This window comes from Medicago truncatula, chromosome 7, assembly GCF_003473485.1.
Source record: "Medicago truncatula cultivar Jemalong A17 chromosome 7, MtrunA17r5.0-ANR, whole genome shotgun sequence".
Lineage (NCBI taxonomy): Eukaryota > Viridiplantae > Streptophyta > Magnoliopsida > Fabales > Fabaceae > Medicago > Medicago truncatula.
The window spans coordinates 51,254,916-51,274,170 of NC_053048.1; the positions used below are offsets into that span (position 1 = coordinate 51,254,916).

General features: G+C 33.8%; 3 protein-coding genes and 2 non-coding genes across 6 annotated transcripts; 1 reads left to right on the plus strand and 4 right to left on the minus strand.

Moving 5' to 3' along the window:
- The first annotated feature begins 217 nt into the window (after window positions 1–217).
- Window positions 218–4,247, plus strand: LOC11435276 (protein LOW PSII ACCUMULATION 1, chloroplastic). Of its 2 annotated transcripts, XM_003625857.4 has the most exons (9): window positions 222–544; window positions 643–746; window positions 1,298–1,433; window positions 1,549–1,780; window positions 1,897–2,054; window positions 2,155–2,343; window positions 2,435–2,535; window positions 2,903–2,999; window positions 3,978–4,247. In XM_003625857.4, the coding sequence occupies exons 1-9, from the start codon at window positions 296–298 to the stop codon at window positions 4,050–4,052; spliced, it is 1,341 nt and encodes a 446-aa protein (XP_003625905.1). In that variant the 5' UTR covers window positions 222–295; the 3' UTR covers window positions 4,053–4,247. The 2 variants fall into 2 exon arrangements, 1 of the variants encoding a protein (XP_003625905.1); XR_003006621.2 differs by lacking the exon at window positions 3,978–4,247 and having other exon boundaries at window positions 218–544; window positions 2,439–2,535.
- Window positions 4,248–7,331: 3,084 nt separating this feature from the next.
- On the minus strand, window positions 7,332–9,612 carry LOC25499588 (heat shock factor-binding protein). Its single transcript, XM_013594893.3, has 5 exons — window positions 9,426–9,612; window positions 9,043–9,096; window positions 8,620–8,643; window positions 8,376–8,418; window positions 7,332–7,708 (listed from the first exon to the last, which is right to left on the minus strand). The coding sequence occupies exons 1-5, from the start codon at window positions 9,426–9,428 to the stop codon at window positions 7,566–7,568; spliced, it is 267 nt and encodes an 88-aa protein (XP_013450347.2). The 5' UTR covers window positions 9,429–9,612; the 3' UTR covers window positions 7,332–7,565.
- A 1,050-nt stretch (window positions 9,613–10,662) lies between these two features.
- LOC11434786 (dol-P-Man:Man(5)GlcNAc(2)-PP-Dol alpha-1,3-mannosyltransferase) lies at window positions 10,663–17,383 on the minus strand. Its single transcript, XM_003625860.4, has 12 exons — window positions 17,080–17,383; window positions 16,831–17,003; window positions 16,641–16,709; window positions 15,487–15,644; window positions 15,344–15,410; window positions 15,185–15,238; window positions 14,781–14,869; window positions 13,160–13,276; window positions 12,017–12,153; window positions 11,849–11,927; window positions 11,287–11,343; window positions 10,663–11,175 (listed from the first exon to the last, which is right to left on the minus strand). The coding sequence occupies exons 1-12, from the start codon at window positions 17,264–17,266 to the stop codon at window positions 11,007–11,009; spliced, it is 1,356 nt and encodes a 451-aa protein (XP_003625908.2). The 5' UTR covers window positions 17,267–17,383; the 3' UTR covers window positions 10,663–11,006.
- LOC112416913 (small nucleolar RNA R30/Z108) lies at window positions 15,951–16,050 on the minus strand. Its single transcript, XR_003007424.1, has one exon. It is a non-coding gene; the product is annotated as a small nucleolar RNA R30/Z108 (small nucleolar RNA).
- LOC112416869 (small nucleolar RNA Z107/R87) lies at window positions 16,114–16,221 on the minus strand. Its single transcript, XR_003007381.1, has one exon. It is a non-coding gene; the product is annotated as a small nucleolar RNA Z107/R87 (small nucleolar RNA).
- Window positions 17,384–19,255: the final 1,872 nt, after the last annotated feature.

A 19,255-nucleotide genomic window follows, 5' to 3' on the forward strand; every position in this document is an offset into this window, starting at 1 on the left:
TTTATTGAAAAATGATGTGCGATCCACTTAAGATTGGGGGCCTTAGGTGAGTCTTAAGAGACCCTCAATATTTTTTCAAATTGGAGGAACCTATTAGATACCGAATTTTAAATGGTAAAGACACTCCAACATGCTCTAAGAGTGGTTAAGATCGGGTAGAGGTAGCTCTATACCTTAAAATCCTGACCGCGCATTTGCACAGTTGGAATATGGCAACAACCGAATGGTTAAGATTATGACATGTTTGGATAATAGGAAGAACAATAAGAACATTAACAAAACAAAGATATGAAACATGGTGGCAATGGCCATGGTTGCAGCGCAACAATTCCTATGCTTCTCAAAATCAAATTGTAGAATCACAACAACAAGACCATGCATTCCTCTTCATCATTTCAGCTCAACACTTCTACGCTCACGCAATAACAAGATTCAGTTTCCACTCATTTCATACTCTTCTTCTTCATCACAGACACCAGAAACTGAAACTGAAACTGCTGAATCTTGTGTCAATTTGGGTCTTGAGCTATTTTCCAAAGGAAAGGTATAGTTTATTATCTTCAAAATTTTATCTTTTAGTATTCAAATTATGATGTTTAAGTGGGTCCTTCAAAGTTGTGTTTTTTATTATGGATTCTTCAGGTTAAAGATGCTTTGGCCCAGTTTGAAACAGCACTTTCTTTGAATCCTAATCCTGTTGAGGCCCAAGCTGCATTCTATAACAAAGCTTGCTGTCATGCATACAGGTATGAATTATAATATAATGCTATCTTTTTTGCAATGAATTAATGTGGATTCCATAGTTTTAGATGGTTAATTAGTAATTCCACTGGTTTTATAAATTTATTGAAACTGCTCTCAGACTAGTCTGCATTTTATGACCTTTGAGTTTGTAATTATTGTTTTCAAAATGTTTCCATAAGTTTATGAAAACATTTTGACTTTATTTTATCTTTTGTTATAAACGCTTATAACAAATCTTATGTTATAACACTAAAATAAAGTTGAAGTGTTTCCATAAGTTTTCCACTATAGCATATGAAAACATTTTGACTTTGTTTTATCTTTTCTTAAATAAATAAACTATACATAAGAACTTACATCTTATGTTATAAGCGCTTAACTAAGTTGTTATCCAAACAAGACATTAGTCAATGAACTTTGCTTTTATGTGGTAGTTCTTTTAGTTCATTCAGATTCAACAAACTGCTAGAGTCATGTGACTTACATACTGTGAGATGGTAAGGCAAGTAAGCACCTCTAATCTGGATGTTTTTTGTTTGTTGTGTTTATGAAGAGGAGAAGGAAAGAAAGCTGCCAATTGTCTCCGCACTGCTTTGAGGGAATACAATCTAAAATTTGGTACAATTCTCAATGATCCAGACTTGGCCTCCTTCAGAGCTTTGCCTGAATTCAAAGAACTGCAAGAAGAGGTGCTATAATTAGTTCTCAAAGATTTTATAATGCTAAGTTGTCCTATCTTTATGTGTTTTATCTTAGTTGTCAAGAACTACATTGATTCTTTATGCTTTTCTGCCACGTTACCAGGCGAGGCTGGGTGGGGAAGATGTTGGCTCCAGTTTTCGAAGAGATCTGAAACTTATCAGTGAAGTTCAAGCACCATTTCGTGGGATTAGAAGATTCTTTTACGTAGCATTTACAGCAGCTGCAGGAATATCGTTATTTTTTAATGTACCGAGGATATTGCGTGCAATTCAAGGGGGTGACGGTGCTCCAGATGTCTTGGAAACTGCTGGCAATGCTGCCGTTAACATTGGAGGTGAAAAACAATTCAGGTTCAGTTTATATATTTGTTGCATTTAGCGTTTTACTTTTTGTTTGTGTGTGTGTGTGTCTGTGATTTTCCTTTTAAGCATTGGAATCAGCAATGTGCAGGTATTGTTGTTTTTGTGGCATTATTCCTTTGGGACAATAAAAAAGAGGAGGAGCAGATTGCGCAAATATCCCGAAATGAGACGCTATCAAGATTGCCTTTGCGCCTGTCAACCAATCGCGTAGTTGAACTCGTGCAGCTAAGGGACACAGTTAGGCCGGTCAGTATCTATGTTATTTTTTCTTCTGTTTTCTCTTTACCTTCTGATCTTTATTTTTTCATTGTGAATGTTCTGTGTTTAACCGAGGTTTCGGTTTTAGGTTATAATAGCTGGGAAAAAAGAAACAGTGACTTTAGCTTTGCGCAAGGCAGAGAGATTTCGCACTGATCTCCTTAGACGTGGTGTTTTGTTAGTTCCGGTCATCTGGGGAGAAGGTAGAGAAACCAAAATTGAAAAGAAAGGTTTTGGCCTTCAACCAAAGGCTGCTGAGGCTCTTCCATCTATCGGGGTGAGACTTGATATAACAACGAAACCTTCTCTTCTAAGCAAATTTTTTTGTTTCTTTCATGAGATGCAAAGTAACCATAAAATTTTGTTAGGAAGATTTTGAGAAGCGAACACAGTCCGTAACTGCACAATCAAAATTGAAAGCTGAAGTTAGGTTCAAGGCTGAGGCTGTCTCGCCAGCAGAATGGGAATGGTACTTAGTTTCAAATTCTTGCCTATACAATTGAATCGCCTAATCTTTAATCTATTTATTATTGAGATTAATTAAAGGATATGTACTGTGAGTGTAAAATTATTTTACACCAACAACTAATCACAACTCGCCAAGACAACAAACAATTACACAACTACTTATATTTAAAAACTTTAAAGATGATGCGACAAATTGAAGAGTTGTGATTAGATGCCAGTGTAAAATAACTTTCCATCGAGAGTGCACATCTCTTAATCTTGTTATCATTTAAATGAGGAGAAAATTGGCATCAACGTAATGAAAGTGTGGATTGATGTCAACTAAGAGTTGGTAATAGCTGCATGATAATGCGTGTTAATTTAACTAGGTGGATAAGAGATCAACAGAAGTCTGAAGGAGTTCCAGTTGGTGAAGACGTGTACATAATACTGCGCCTAGATGGGCGAGTTCGAAGATCAGGGAGAGTAAGTGCAATTTCAGAGCAGACTTATTTTGCTTTTATTCCCCTTCATGTAGAATTGTCATTTATTAGCTTGCTAAATGTCAACAAAAACTATGAGCATCATTACACAAGGATAAGACTTGATTAACAGAATTGAATTTTAAGAATTATTAAAATCAACTCTCATGATTTGGGTTGCCTTTCTTGCTGTGATGATCACGCAGAAACTGCTGCACTTCAAATTAATTTTACTTCTGTTAGGAACCCAATAATTGGATTCCAAAGAAATAACAATTTTACAAAGAAATAAGAAATAACAAGAGAGCTAGCTCTCCTACACTGGTTTTAAAAGCAATTACAACTAAGATATATGCCAAAGATGCTTTCCTAAGGGAAGAAGGTTATATTTATAGAGCTTCTGTTACAAAGAGATAGGGATGAAGGGTAAGAATCCATAGTAACTAACCTATAACAGAAAATAAAACAGAAAACAGAACCCAAATAGAAATCTAACTAACAACCTTAAACCTAGCTAACTAACTTGCTAACTAAACAGATAACTCACTAATTACTCTAACAACTGATAACTACTTTAACTGCTCTAATTTCCCTTTATTCTATAATCCTATCAACTTCTAGGCCCTGTTTGGATAATTAGCTTAATTAAGTGCTCCGCTTATCATATAAGTGTGTATGTATAAGTTATTTCTATAACAACAGATAAAATAAAGTTAACTATTTTTGTATAACCTATAAGTTGTTTTCATAAGCTATCTTGAATAGCTTATAGAAATAAGCTGAAAATGATTTATGACGATATGAATAGGACATAAGCTGTTTACATACGCTATCGCAAACAATCTTAAAAAGGTTTATGTCACTGGATAAGCTTAATTAAATAAACTAATTCAAACAGTCCTTTGTTTGCAACCGGAATATTTCTCATACTCTGCCACTTTCAGTAATCTGCATATACTAATAGATGGGAATGCATTTGCAGGGTATACCTGACTGGGACCAAATCGCAAAGGAGCTTCCACCAATGGAAGCAATTTTAAGCAAGCTGGAAAGATGACAAGTAGTATTATGTTGCCTTCTATTCTTCTAGAATTTGGAGAATTTTATTTTATTATTTCACACAACAATATTTATCTGTGCCAATAAACTAAACATTGTACATTCACGTCTCCGCTATCACAACTATAGACAATTGCAAAGTAAATGTTACAATTAATAAGTTTTAATGGAAGAAATATTACTTTAAGTCGGATTTCTACTGTCATAGCTTAAACTAGTAATATGCAGGTAATCAAAATTGCCCCAATGCGTATAGAGTATAGGTTTGTACTTTGTAGACATTAGGTGTCAAATTTTGTATAACAATGCTTCGAATAATTGTGTAGAATGCGATTTTGTATAACAATATCATCAATAACAATTCATATAAAGTTTATATATACACATTTGCGTTTTAGAACCAATACATAAAAGAAGAATAATGCTAGCAACACAGAACTTGTCCTTTTCTTTTTTCATATTTGCACTACTTTCGGATGAGGTAAGTGTAGGGTACCTTGCTTTTACCAAAATCTCTGTCCCTTACCGACATTAATAAGGAAGAACCTTCACTCTGGGTCCGTGTCATCATCATTATCACAATCCCTTGAATTACTCAAATGTTTTAAAAAAAGTGATTAAACCTTAAATATTCAAGCCATAACATAACAGTGACGTTTGATCTGTGTTGTTGTGCTAATTTTCCCTCTGAAGAAACTTGACTTAGATAAGCACAAGATATTCCTTCCAGAAGCTGGTTCTCATTTCTCAATGTCAATTGGCCAACGGGATTTTGGGGATAAAAAACACTCATAGTGGGGCAGCATGAGTTCAAAGTTTCAAACCCAACATCAAGATTTTAAGGGCTCAGACACAACACTGTTGAACTAGACATCTGCGTAATTCATACATTTTATGCCCGTACTGAACTTTCAACATTCAGTTAATGCTTTGAATCCGAACCTAGTATCATCCATGCTCCTTTCATTCTCAACGTCATTTTCTTGGTAGGTTTTGAACTCTCTAATTTTACTTTTACCTTTCTTCTCAGCAATCAGAGCACATTTGAACTTGAAAATAACTAGAAGGGTAAAATAAACTCTTTCACCTAATAACACGATATGGTGAAATTTTACACCTCTTTTTAGGCCATTATTCTGGTACACCAAAAAATCCTACATTATTTGAAAGTTCAGACTAAAGTAGTTAATAAACAACACTCATACTTGTTAAAAAGACACTCATACTTTACATAACTACAACAAAAACTAGTAGTTTTTTTTTTTTTTTTTATAAAGGCAAATTAGTGAGAGTTTACACAAAGTCCAAACTGAACAATACTTCAAAAATAGTGGCGTGGGTATGAGGTCCGAACATTGATGTCCTTGATAAAATCAAATATAAGTCGTGGCCGAGGGCTTACAGACATTTTAGCGACTTAGCAATCTTGAGCGAGACCTTTACAAGTCTATCTCATCACAATATTGTACATCTCTATTTTTTGACATTTTTTTCCTCTGCATTCGTGTATTTTAGCACACGAGACGAGATCTTTACAAGAATAAAAAAAACTAGTGACAAGTTTGGTAAGGCTGTCCCATGTTAGAAAACTAAAATACTTGATAAACAAGTTATTTACCCACTCCCACTCTCCAAGTAAGCTTCTTCTATAAATTGGTGAAAAATAGAATGTATAAAGACTTGAAAGCAGAGAGAAGAATAAGAGGAACTTCACCATTCACTACCACCTCTTAAAACAATGTCAAACGTTTCTTTTCTTCTACTACCTTTGTACTTGTTCATGGTTTCCACGTCCATCTTTCCCGCCACAAGCAGTGCAACAGGCGAGCACCATCTAAGGTGGGTGGCCCCGATGACAACACCAACTTGCCAAGGCTCTATAGAAGAGTGCATAGAAGAAGGTGAGTTTGGAATGAATTCAGAGTCTCACCGGCGTATCCTAGCAACCACACACTATATAAGCTACAGAGCCCTGCAGAGGAACACTGTGCCATGCTCACATAAGGGTGCATCCTATTACAATTGTCAGACAGGTGCAGAAGCTAATCCTTACTCCCGTGGCTGTGCCACCATCACCCGTTGCCGTAACTCTTAGAAGATGTTCAACTTTTCTTCTACCATATATTCCTCTAGTTATGATGATGAATGAGGTTATGTGTGTTTTACTTTTGTTGGTGTTTCCTTTCCGTCTTTGATTTTCGTAAGTGTATGTAAATTAAACTTGAAACTGATAATATTGACATATTGTTGATGTAGTAAATGATTGTCTTCTTTCATTTGCTTGTTCGTCCTTATAAATATTAGTATCCATTGGAAAGACGAAAAAATATTAGTGCCATTGGAAAGACAAAAAGAGTGATAGAAATTCCTCTACATCATTACACTAAGACAATGACTTGATCGATATTGATTCAATTAAACCAAAGAGAACAAACTTAAGTTAAACCTTGATACACTAATATTTATTTTTCACGCTTTGTTGAACTGGCATAGATGAGATCGCCATCTTGTGAGGACAAATAATACTTTGAACTTCTACATAGGAGCAATATCAGTTGTTAAAGCTTCAAACATTAGTTCAACTTGGATTATGAAACACTTTTCTTCGATTGATTTCATGATGTTTATATAACAAGATGTTCCCAGATCTTGTTATAATTTTTTTTGTTAAAGTATGGAGTATTCATTACTGTTAGATGACAACTAATCTCCATCGGCGGACTTATTAGGCATATAGAATAGATTTCCTCATCCAACTAAATTTTCTCATTTTGCAATGTACATTGAATAGTAGGGATGTTGTACATTTCTCAATTTAAATACAGATTTTTTTTATTATAGTTCTAAATATATCTAAGTATGTCTTCATTACGCTCAAAACGATAACAATGGAACTCTACATCTTTACTTAAAGGAGAGAAATCCTACTCCCTATATTGGATCCTGCTCCATGAGATTGCAGTCCCCATTGGGATGTGGGTCAATCTTCTCGGAACCTTATTAACAGCTAAAAAAGTAATGGAAATGTTTAGGATGCAACCAGCTAAGTGAACAAGTGAGGCTATTTACTCGTGCCAGCATGTGGCTAGATGTGAAATTGAAAGCCTCAAAAAACAAATCATTATTTTTTTTACAGGAACTATATTCGAGTAACAGAGATTCATAATATTTAAAATACAGTTCACATAACAGGGGCCTTGGATCTAGGGACACGAATTGCCCTGTTTGTGCAATCTAAAAACGAATTAATAAACAACCAGAGCATGCAAATAAAACAGGCAGAAGGAGAACAAAGTAATCAATATAATAGAAGTTTTCCTCCACCAATAGTAACAAGTCTAGATCATCTCGAATTGGAAAAAGGAAAAATTAATCAGCAGTACTGTAATTTTTTTAACAGAGACAAACTTTAGCTACAAAAGAGAGTGCACTCATATGTTCCATGACAAATATCTAAGTTCCGAATCACCTCTATACTCATAAGATACAGGGACAAAATCCTGATGTTATCTTATGCGGAACCTTCTTTCTTCAACTCTTCTTCCTTTGGCTTAACAGGGGCCACAGGTGATGGAGAGCTCTCCACTCCTATCTCTGCTCTTAGATCATTGATGCTTTGCTCCAACTCATTTATACGGCTTCCCATTTCGTCAAGTGCAATGGAGTCAAGGAGAACATTAACTCAACAATATGAATAATAACAGGAAACTCGGCAATATCCATGTAATATGAATAATTTACATGACGCAACATATACAAACCGATATCCATGTAATAGAATTGGTATCACTACTCATCCTGGTTTTAGCCAATATACAGATACACCATATACACAGATCACATTAAGTTGTAGGTTATAAATCATGCACATCTGTAAGGTGAATGCACTGAATTTATACAGATTTTTGTTGAGAAGCAGCTGTGCACAATAGTAATTTACCATTGGTGCTGTTGTGTAAATATGTAATTGTGTTGTAGGTTTGAGTTCTGATACCAACTTTAACTTTTCAAGACAGACAACTCAACCATTTAAACACCCATATAACCAAACTTACACAACCAATTCACCAAAGATATTCCTTGAAAAATATATATATTTAAGAGCACAGGCTAACAAGATAAAGAAACTTAACTCTCTTGTGATTGTGCCTATTTGAATGATTACGATATATTATTTTTATTCTAAAAAAATGATATTTACGGGGGAAAAAGCAAGATCTCTATCGTGAACAACCATTTTCTGAAATCAGTTTCTTTGACAAATTTCTATCAAACAAACTTTATCATATCAACAACTTGAAGAATGTCTGAAAAAGGATATTCTTTGAAATGATGGAGTCAGACATTGTCTGGAACCTAGTTTGCTGGAAACAAAATTATTGTTAGTAACAGTTAATTACTCCACTATATTTTGATTATCCAGAAAATCTCTAATAAAACCACGAAAACTTCAAAATGGAAACTGACAAGTTCGAAATTTTGAGCATGGTAAAGATTTAGTAGTTAATAAACAATGAACTTAAAATAAGCAATGCAGCTCCATGAACCTAGAGTATAGAACTCACCATCTGCTGAAGAAGATTTTGCACCTGAAAAGAGAGAATGAGGGCAAAGGTCAAAAGTAATTGACATACAAAAGAAACAATTTAATCATCTAACTAAAACTCATCCCTCAATAGAGTAAACAACAATTAGCATACTCCCACTCCAACCATTGACCTTTGAGCTAATCAGTACGCAATGGCTCGACAAACACAAGCTAGAGCCAAAATCAGTGTTGTCAAATGCGGATTGCAAAAAAAAAAAAAAATAGCACTTTGTTTGAATTCGGCTATGCTACAGTGCTACAGCTACTATTTAACAACACTTTGTACACAATGGCGTATCACGGAACAATAGTGATTAGTCCAGAAGCCGCTACACTACAGCTCCACTATAGCCACTATTAGAACAAAAAACATTACTCTTGAAAGTGTTTAAAAACTTACAAAAACAGTCATATCAGCAGTGCTTTGCTTTGGGTCTTCTGAGTCATGTGCATCCTATCATCAAAAGAGAAAAAAGGAACCATATGATGAATAAAAACATAACAAATGGTATATAACGATGCAACATTTAATATTTTGATTATCCAGAAAATCTCTAATAAAACCATGAAAACTTCAAAATGGAAACTAAAAAGTTCGAAATTTTGAGCATGGTAAAGATTTACGAGGCTTAACGAGCACATTTTCAGATTTTGGAAACCCTAATTGGTTGAATATTGAAATTGGGAATTCCCATGAGAGAACGCAAGCAACGCAACGATGAATATATTATAATTATTTAATGAAAAGAAAAAGAAAGAAAATCATGAGAGAGGGAAGCTTACCATGATTTGAATTTTGAACAACGTTTCTGAAATGGAATGGAAGTGCTTCAACTTTCAAAAGCTGAATCAACTTTGTGAGCGACCAATAAAGGACTCTCTGGCTTAGTTCCACCAAGTTGAAGGAAAATCCAAAAGGACCATTTTGTCTTGTACAAATTTACCGCTCCCTTAAAAAAATTGAAATTTCAGCAAATAACAAATCATTCCAAAATCCTTTAAATTTAAGTTTTGGGTTATTTATAAAAAATTATAGAATGAAGAGAGAATGGGAGACATCAAGTGTCAACACTATTGAGTTCATTAAAAATACTTATGTGTGTAAGTTATTATTAGTCTTTAAATTTATATGAATGAAGAAAAAATGGATGAAATCAATGACTTTAATGTGAGTAGTAAAGAGAGAGGGTTTCTTTCCAAAAAAAAAAAGTAAAGAGAGAATCTCATACTTAAAATTGGAATCTACAATTAGGTTCGGAGTAAATTAATTGTTCGGTTGATGAGCTAAATAACATTGGAGAGTTAAGAAGGAGGTCCTAGGTTCAATATTTGAAAACTAACATTTCCCTCTGCTATTAGACCCCTCTAGATGAAATTTAGAGTCATAAAAGATAAATTTAACCTGTTCTAATTTGCCCCCACAACTTCATCCTTTGAAGTCCTTTTAAAGTAGCGAGTTGAAAAAGTATTGAGGTAGTCATTCTAATGTGATTCCTCCTTATAACGTATATTTGAATTGAGGGTGATTTTGACAAAACTAAACTTTAAAACTTCAATAAAATCACCTACTTTGATGAAACTTTTTTTGTTTGGTAAAAAAATAAAAAAATACTTTGGTGAAACTCAAGAGCAATTTAGGTACGGAAAAAGGTATGCTAGTTACTTGTTAACAATATCTACAACGTCATGCTAGTTACTTGTTAACAATATCTACAACGTCAACGTGTCTTTATTATTTACTCAACCACGCTGCATTGGAAAGAACATTTTTCACACTTTTAACTTTTAAGGGGTTAATTCCATAAGTTCCAATATATTGTTACTATATTTGATTCCTTAACTAATGTCTGAAAGTTAACATTTTCCTTTCTTTTATTCATATTAGCCTATATACATTTTATATAACAATAATGAAGATTTAATTCCAATAGTATATCTCGAGTGTTTTGATATACCAAAGAAAGAAAAATCAAGTTTATGCAAGAATATCAATCCTACTCGACAAGTTGAAACAATCAACTACTCGACAATAACTCATTTATGCTATCAAACACAAACACCTATAATTCCTTTTAATATACATTCAGCCTGAAAACATAACTGAGTATAAAGTTTTCGAATAAATAAATGAAAGTGAAAATAAAACAAAAACTTGTCAAAATGTGGCACCCGTAATCTAAACTGATTGGTGCTCCTAAATTCTGTATTCTCTTTTACAACACAGTTGGGCAAATAGCAATTCATAGACTATCTCTCAGATAGACCACAAACAAACATTTACATCAAAGGGGGGAGGAGTGATAAGGGAAAATCACTTGCCATCCAATTCCTCCACAAAATAGAGGAAGTGGAACCATTGAACTTCTATTTGTCTTTCTGGGACGATGTTTCTTTTTCTGGATAAGGATACTCAGGAGGAGCAGACCACAAACCCCAGAGAATAATTAAGTGAAGGCAGAAAAGTAAAGCTGATGAAATGTTGTTTGAAGGATAGATATTCCAGCACAGCTCCACTCCCACAAACAAAATCAATCTACTTGATCGTATAGAGAAAATAATCATTTTATGAATTCAATAGAACATAAAATTATAAAAAAAAGAAAGAAAAAAAGTCAAACAAAAGCAAGGATGTAAGTTAACTTACCGGATCAATCTTGGGTAGCGTGTTCTCCACAACAAGTATGGTAAGGTATAGAAGTACCTGTACCGTAAGCCAAATTACAAGATTAGCCCCTTGCATTTGTTAAAATACAAGACCACAAATGTGAGACAGCAGTGTTATTATGTGCATAATACCAAAAATAGTTCAAGAAAGCTCGGCATAAATATGGTAAAATTTATGGGAAAATATGATATAAGAGAATTAGTATTGGCCACCAACAGAAAAGTTGGTTAACTCATGATACATCTTCAAGAAGGACAGCACAAATGGAAATACCAGTATCAATGGAACTCTGAAAAAGGATGAAAGGATGGCTATAAACTTACACCAAAAGACCATTTTTATTCACAGAAGTTGAATAAATATATAAATAGCTAAAAGTATACACAATCATCGAGAGATGAAAATAACAGGAAAAATTAATTGTTACGTGAACCTTTTTTCCTTCATTATTTTGATAAGTACAATTAAACCAAACAACATTTGCATCTAAAGCAAGTAATAGTATCGTTAACAAAACAAAGGTCATTTCCAGCACACTTACCATGAATAGAACTGATAATGCAACGACCGAGCACATACGATGCCAATGAAGTTTCCAACAAACATAGTAGTCACAATATCTGAGAGAGAGCCATTATTAGGTATCACCAATCACGAAAAATGGAAGTGACCTTATCCTTTTAAATTCAACACTAGACTAATTACATACGTTCTTTAGTGAGGATCTTGATGGATGATGAACTGCTCTTGCCATGCTTCTTAAATGAGGAGGAGAACAAAAGTGCAAACCTCATTCTCATAAAGACATATCTTGAATGCAGAAACTTGAGAAGACCTCCTTCATGTCTGTAAGCAACTAAATAAGTAAACATATATAATCCATCTGCATCAATATTTCAAACGGATACATCTCGGCATCCCATTTACTTTTTTTGTTTTTGATAGACGGCATCCCATATATTCTAATTACAATAGGAGTTTTCGATGGCATGGTGAATTAAACATAAGCAGTACAAGAACAATAAAAACATTTGCCACCAAGTGGAGTAAACTCAACTATATGGAACAAATAAGGTGATTATGTTCTATCAAAAAACACGTCTTTGTAGTAAAAGCCTTAATTCCTTTTTAATGGTTTCAGTTAGAATTTCTTTTTAGTCTTCTTCTACAGCTCTACCTCTAAATATTGCGTCACTATTCATCCCCTCAATTCTTCTCACCACGGGTTTTATCAGTCTTCTATTTCCACATGACCAAACCATCTTAGACACTATTCTACCATCATTTCCTCGAACGTGATACTCCTACTTTTTTAATATATTCATCCCTTGTGTTATCTAATGTTGTACTTCACTAAGCCATCACAAGATTTCCATGTCCAGAACATTTAGTTTATAATCTTATTGCACAACATACAACACCATGCAGCATTGCTTGCTCAATGTTAGGTTCACATTATTTATTGCAGAAAAAAAATATAAAGAATTTATCAAATGTTTAACTTGACAAGAATAATCGAGATTTTTTTTAACTATAATGCACATAACCCACTCTTACTATAGGTCAATGGAAGAAAACCTCCGTATGGTTCAAAACTCAGTAACTCAACTCGCTAAATAAATTCATAGTAGTACAGAGCAGAAGGGTTAATGTAACCCCTTGTGCATGAGGAGAAACCCAAGTAGGGAATCAACATGCATGATTTGGTAAGTTCAAGAAATCAAATTGTGGCTTCTTAAACCACAAAGTTTTTTCCCATTGACTGTTAGTTGATGGGGTTCCTTGTACTTTAACCAAAAAATTTAGAACCCATTTCTGAATAGAAAATAATAAATATAACGTTTATACCTACTTGCACCATCTATAATGTGCAAATGCAGCAAGTGCTATGAGGTGAGCAGCCAACAAAAAGATTGCAAATCCTTTGGATACAAATACTGGTTCAGGGATGAATTTGAAGTTAACAGACCTGATAACATACAATGGGAATAATATCAGAAAACCCAAGTAGACGATATAAAATAAAGGTAAATTACACTTTACACCCACCCACCCCACCATCAGCCCCAAAAATAACTTAAAGGACAGTCACAAACACAAAATACCCCCTTGATGTTTGGACTTAAGTGAAACGAGTATAGGTATTAAGTGCAATACATATGCATTCACTACAAAATTACACAAACCCTTTCAAATCCCAGCATTGACCCCTCTAGTGAAATTTTCACCTCCCACGATTGATTTAGAGAGAGAGAGAGAGAGAGAGAGAGAGAGAGAGAGAGAGAGAGAGAGAGATAGGGAGAGGAATTGGTCTGATGGTTCTTTTCAAAAAATAGAGATAGCCTTATACATTTACATGTGACAGAAATACCACCTTGAATCATCCTTACCAGTAAGAGGCCAATTAAATCCACTGATCCTCTTTTTAGTACTCGGGTTAATGATCTCTCAGCCCGGGTTTTCACAAAGGAGTAGCATATGCTGCTTTGGCCGATACGAGAATAACAAGATGAGTGTGGGAAGGATTCGGTTAGACCTGTCATTAAGGAATATTGCAGGAGAAGGGGCTGAGAAGACCAAGCTCTCAAAAACTTGGAGGAACCCAAGTCTAAGTCTTATTTTAATTGTTATCTTTCTGTATCTGTTGTAATATGTGTATACGGGACATTCTAGTTGTGACTAATTCCCCAGAATTGTTATTAATGAAGTCTTGTATTGTTCAATCACATTCTGTTTGGTAACAGTTCTATCAGATTCCATCCATCTAAATGGAGAAACAAATGCATTCACTTAGATTGAAACATTAGGTGAGAATTAATAAAAGGTTTCAATCTTTGTATTTTTATTTCATAAACCCCTGAACAAATAAAGAAAAATTATATACAAATGAAGACATGGGATGGGAGAATAGAAGCATCGTCATATGAAGAGATCAGAAACATAGATATACACTGATTTGACATTATGAAAAACAGAGAAAAAATCAGCTGCTTTTCTGAATCTAATACATGAAGTTTAGACTGTAGAGTCCAAATATATTTTAGACACTTGCCAACAGCCTTAAGCTAAAAATTACAGATCATATCTCCGTTTAACCACCGTATAAGGAATCAAATATTTAGCAGCTTTTTAGCCTATGTATTGCATCTGGACGAAACTCTCTAATTATGTTTCTTAGATCCAGAAGATTGCTAATGATCCTTGCATAAAATAAACTTTATATACCCTCATTTGAGTTATTTGCCTTGTTTAATCAACATTACTGGACCACAGAAAAACATCTTTCAAATTGAATTTTATGACTTTATAAAAAAAAATATGAATTTAGATTAGAGGAAGAATGCCGTCATGCAACGCCAAGGAGAACCACCAACCTTAGCAAGGATTTAGATTTTAGCATTTGACTAAATTTGTCTGTAGAGTACATTCTTATCAAGCATATATCACAATACAAACTTAAAAAAACTAAGTACCAGAAATGGATGAAGACTCTGCCAAGATTGAAGGCTCCTGATATGTATGCAAGTGGATGTGAAACCAGGAAAGGAAGCCCCAATAATATCTGCAGCAGTCATCCATCAGGATAGGAGTTAACAAATATCACCAAAATTAGACACATCTCACCCTTTAGAACCGATCAATCATGAAGCTCAAGAAGAGAAACTCACCTGAAAATACAGAAAACAATATTTGAGAAAAAAAATACACCAGCCATCAGGAAGCTAAAGATTTGTTCACTGTGTAAAGCAATTTGTTTTGTATGAGGAAATTAAAATACCAAAAGCATTTAAGAATACAGAAAGAAAGTCTAATGGCACAAAAAAGATTTGCAGTTATAGCATCCCAAGTATATCAAGTAAACAGAATGTTAAAGAACCTGAACCAGTGCTGCACCAGCTAATGCCAATAACACACCACCAATATCCATAGCCTGCATGTGTGAAAAGAAGAGGAAGCCACATGAGCACCGTTCTGGTTGCCAATGGATAGTAATATTAACAAATGCTGCATACTCAACAGTGATTATAGTATGTACCTTTAGCATGAGAAGCAGTAAAGGTGGAGCATAAAGAAGCACGTTCATCTTTACCGAAACAGCCGCACTAACAAAATAATTATACGTTAGTCATGTAAACATTTTAGCCTTATGGAAAGATAAGATAGGAAGATAGACTTTACCTGAACACAATCAAACCCAGATTCCACCTTCGGTGCATGAAAAAGAGCAATGTAGCGTGAAGAAGTGTCATGGCCACACAGTCATTAAAGAGACGAAGAACAAAGATAGAATGCACTCGTTTTGACAGTGAAAGCAAGCAAAGAGCCCACCACGGAAGCTGTAAGAAATTTCAAAAACAACAAAATTAACACCAAGAATAACAAAGTACTGAACAAAAAACAATTTGAAGCACAAAAACCAATGTGAAACCAAAGTAAAAATTGAAATTCAGAAGTAAAAAAATCACAGATCACAAGAAAAAAAAAATCAAAATTAGAAGCATAAACTATATAATTGAATCAAAATACAAACAAACCATGCAAAGAATGAGTTGTAAGAGAGGGCGGAGAGGCTTGTTTGGGTTTGGTTTAGGTCTTCACAGCAGTATCTGTATATATAGAAAAGTTTGAAGGGGGAAGAGAATTGACTCAACGGTGGCTAGATTTGTTTGGGTTCGATCCAGCCTGCAATTGTCCTCACCTCAAAATCAGAAGAGAGAGCTTTGTATCCTCATCATCAACGCCTTTTCTTCCCCAAAAATTGAAACAAAAATAATAAAAAAAGTTGAAAAATAAAAATAAAAGAGAAATCACTCAGTTCAGCGGGGTTATCGACACGCAAAGCAATCACTCAAGAGAGAAAGCACTGCACTGCGGTCTGTTGAGCTTGAATTTTATGGAGTCATCATCGTGATCTCATATTATTTATAACAAAAAACAAAATTCAGAAGTCGAAAAATCACAGATCACAAAAGAAAAAAAATATTCAAAATCAGATGCATAAACTATATAATTGAATCACAACACAAAAAACATGTATTGAATAAAATGAGTTCCATGAATCATCGCCGCGTGTCAGCAAAGACTAAGGCCGAATTTGGATTAACTTTGAATACACCTTTCCATTTAGTCCTTAAAACTGTTTCTTCTAAGTGGTCTTGAACTATAATTATCTCTAAATTATTTTCGATTGATCAAGATAGTACCTTGATTCATTAACTTGATTCTAATTGGTCTTTTTCAAAATAGAAGAAAAAGTAAAAAAAATTCAAATACGAAGTTGATATTATGTTTACATAGTTCATGGAACAAATTAAAGATTCCTTCGTGCTTACCACATCAGTCTTGACATGGATGAGGAGAACAATTGCAAGATTAATGATATACAAAAATCCAAACAAAATCTGCAATGAAAAAACAAAAAGTTGTTAAGAAACCATGAATGATTGCATGCATTGAACAAATAAATTACAAACATTAAAATCCTACAAAATAGAATGATAAAAAAGAAATAATGAAAATGACCTGAGCAGGGTAAACATGTCCACCAGTAAGATAAAGAAATGCAGAGTAAATATAGAGAAAACCAGCAGGGTAAACAAGAGGACCAGTATCACCCTTTAGATTATTGTAATCTCTTTCCCCTCCTAGAAACCCTTTAACCTGTGACATGTAAGCATCCCAATCTATTTTTGTATCTGAAATTATCAAGAAATTGAAGTTATTAGCATATGCATTGATTCGGTTGATTGAATATGAAACAGTGAAACTTACAAGGGACAAATGCGATTATGAGGAAGACGAAGATTGCATCGGCAATTAGAAGAGCAATTGCTATGGGTATTTTCGGGTTTTCCGTGAATGTGTTGTTTCGTTTTGATCTCGGTGGTGGTGCTGATTGTGTAACGGATTCGACCGCCATTGTTTCAATGTTTTTCAATCTTCTGCCTCCGATTTCCATTCTTTATAGCCACAGCAACAAAGCAACCAGAAAGTGAATGAAGAAGTAAACTAGGAAATCATCTGACTCTTTTATTTTTGACTAAAATGCATTTTCCGCCTCCTATGTTTGGCTTGCAATTTTTGCCCCTATTAAAAAAAATCACTTTCCAGCCCCCTAACTTACCCCCTTTTGCAATTCATATGCTCCCTCTAATTTTGACCCGGTCAAAGGCTATCATTGAATTAAATTTAAATGGAAAAAAATGATAGAAATAATTAATAACTTTAGGATTAAATTAGTGGTAAAGATTTTAAGACTCAGTTAAGGTGTTATTTTGTTCCTTCATTCTAATAAACCTTATTTCTTCTTCTCTTCATCCCCACAAAACAATTTCGATAAAATAAAATGAAATGATATTTTGACAATCAATTTTAAATAACTTTTAGGGACAACCTTTTTTCTTCCTTTTTATTGGACAGTAATAATAGAGAGAGAGAGAGAAAAAAAAGTATAATGAGTGTATGAGAGAGTTGTCACAAAAGTTGTCTAGGGGTGTATTGAATTAGGATTTTAAAAGACTGTGTGAGATTGTATTGATTCTCTGAGATTTTAAAAGACTTTATACACTCAATATTTTAAAGGATTTATCACACTGACTTTTAAGAATTTCAAAGGATTTTATGTGATTTTAAAATTTCAAAGGATTCAATGAATTTTAGGGGAAAAAGAACAAATTTACAAACGTGAATGATAAAAATAATGAACAAATAAATTCTAGCGTTTGAATAAAGAAAAATAAAACCAATAAAAAATTCTTTTACTATTGATTTTCAAATTTTAAGAATGTTATGGATTTTATAAGATTTTAAGGGACTAAAAAACACTCTAACATATTATTCTCAATACACATTTTTTATTTGTTAAAAATGTTATTCCCACAAAATTCAATTGTACATATTTAAAATTATGTCAGCACTTACAAATCTTTCAAAAAAAAATATTGTGCCAGCCATTACAAATCGGTCAAGTTTACCGAGTGTTAACTCAGTCAAACTCGTTAAACCTTCCGATTTTACCAGAAATCGAGTTTACCTCAGAGTTAACACGATTTTTGTATCTAAAAACGTAAACTCGATAATCTCGGAGAGTTAACACTCGATTTGCGGGACATTGATTACGACATACTCTCTATCATAATATTTTCAATACAATTTTTTATTTTTATGAGATAGAGAGAGGGAGAGGGGGATGAGAGATGAGAGAGAGAGAGAGAGAGAGAGAGAGAGAGAGAGAGACGAAGAGAGAAATGAGAGAATGGGGAGGGGAGGGAGGGAGGGGAAGGGAGAGAAGGAAAAGAAAGAGATAATAACTTTTAAAAGAAAAACAATCTCAAAAAATCTCATATTTTGATGAAAAACTTTTTCTTGTTAAAATTACACTGCAAAATCCAACAAAATTCATCCAAATCCAATTTATTAAACAATCATTCGAAATTTGAATGATTTTGAATACCACGATACTTTTTTTAAGTGATGAAAAGTCTTGATTGAATACCTTAAGATTTTTTTAAAATGACAAAAAGTCTTGATTAAATACTACAAGACTTTTTTAAGGTTGCAAAAAGTCTTGATTGAATACCACAGAACTTTTTCATAATTAAAAACTTTTTTAAAATCTCATCGAATCCTAATCCAATAAATCTCCGTGGTGGTTGAAATATCATTTCTAAAAAAAAAAAAAATCCATGAAAACTTGAAACAGAATAACAATTTAGACCAGACACCATCTTGGGCGAGGCTATCAGATGCACAATACCGAACCACAGCAAAATTATCATGATCTAGGCAATGAATACTACTATCCATTTTCATCCAATATTCTCTAATCAGATTCAATGCCTCTATTCAAGATCTGAGCATTACTTTTTTGAGAGAAACGTTAACAATAATTAAGAGTAGAATGGTGAAGGAAAAAATGGATGTTTACATGGCTGGAAACACTCATCAA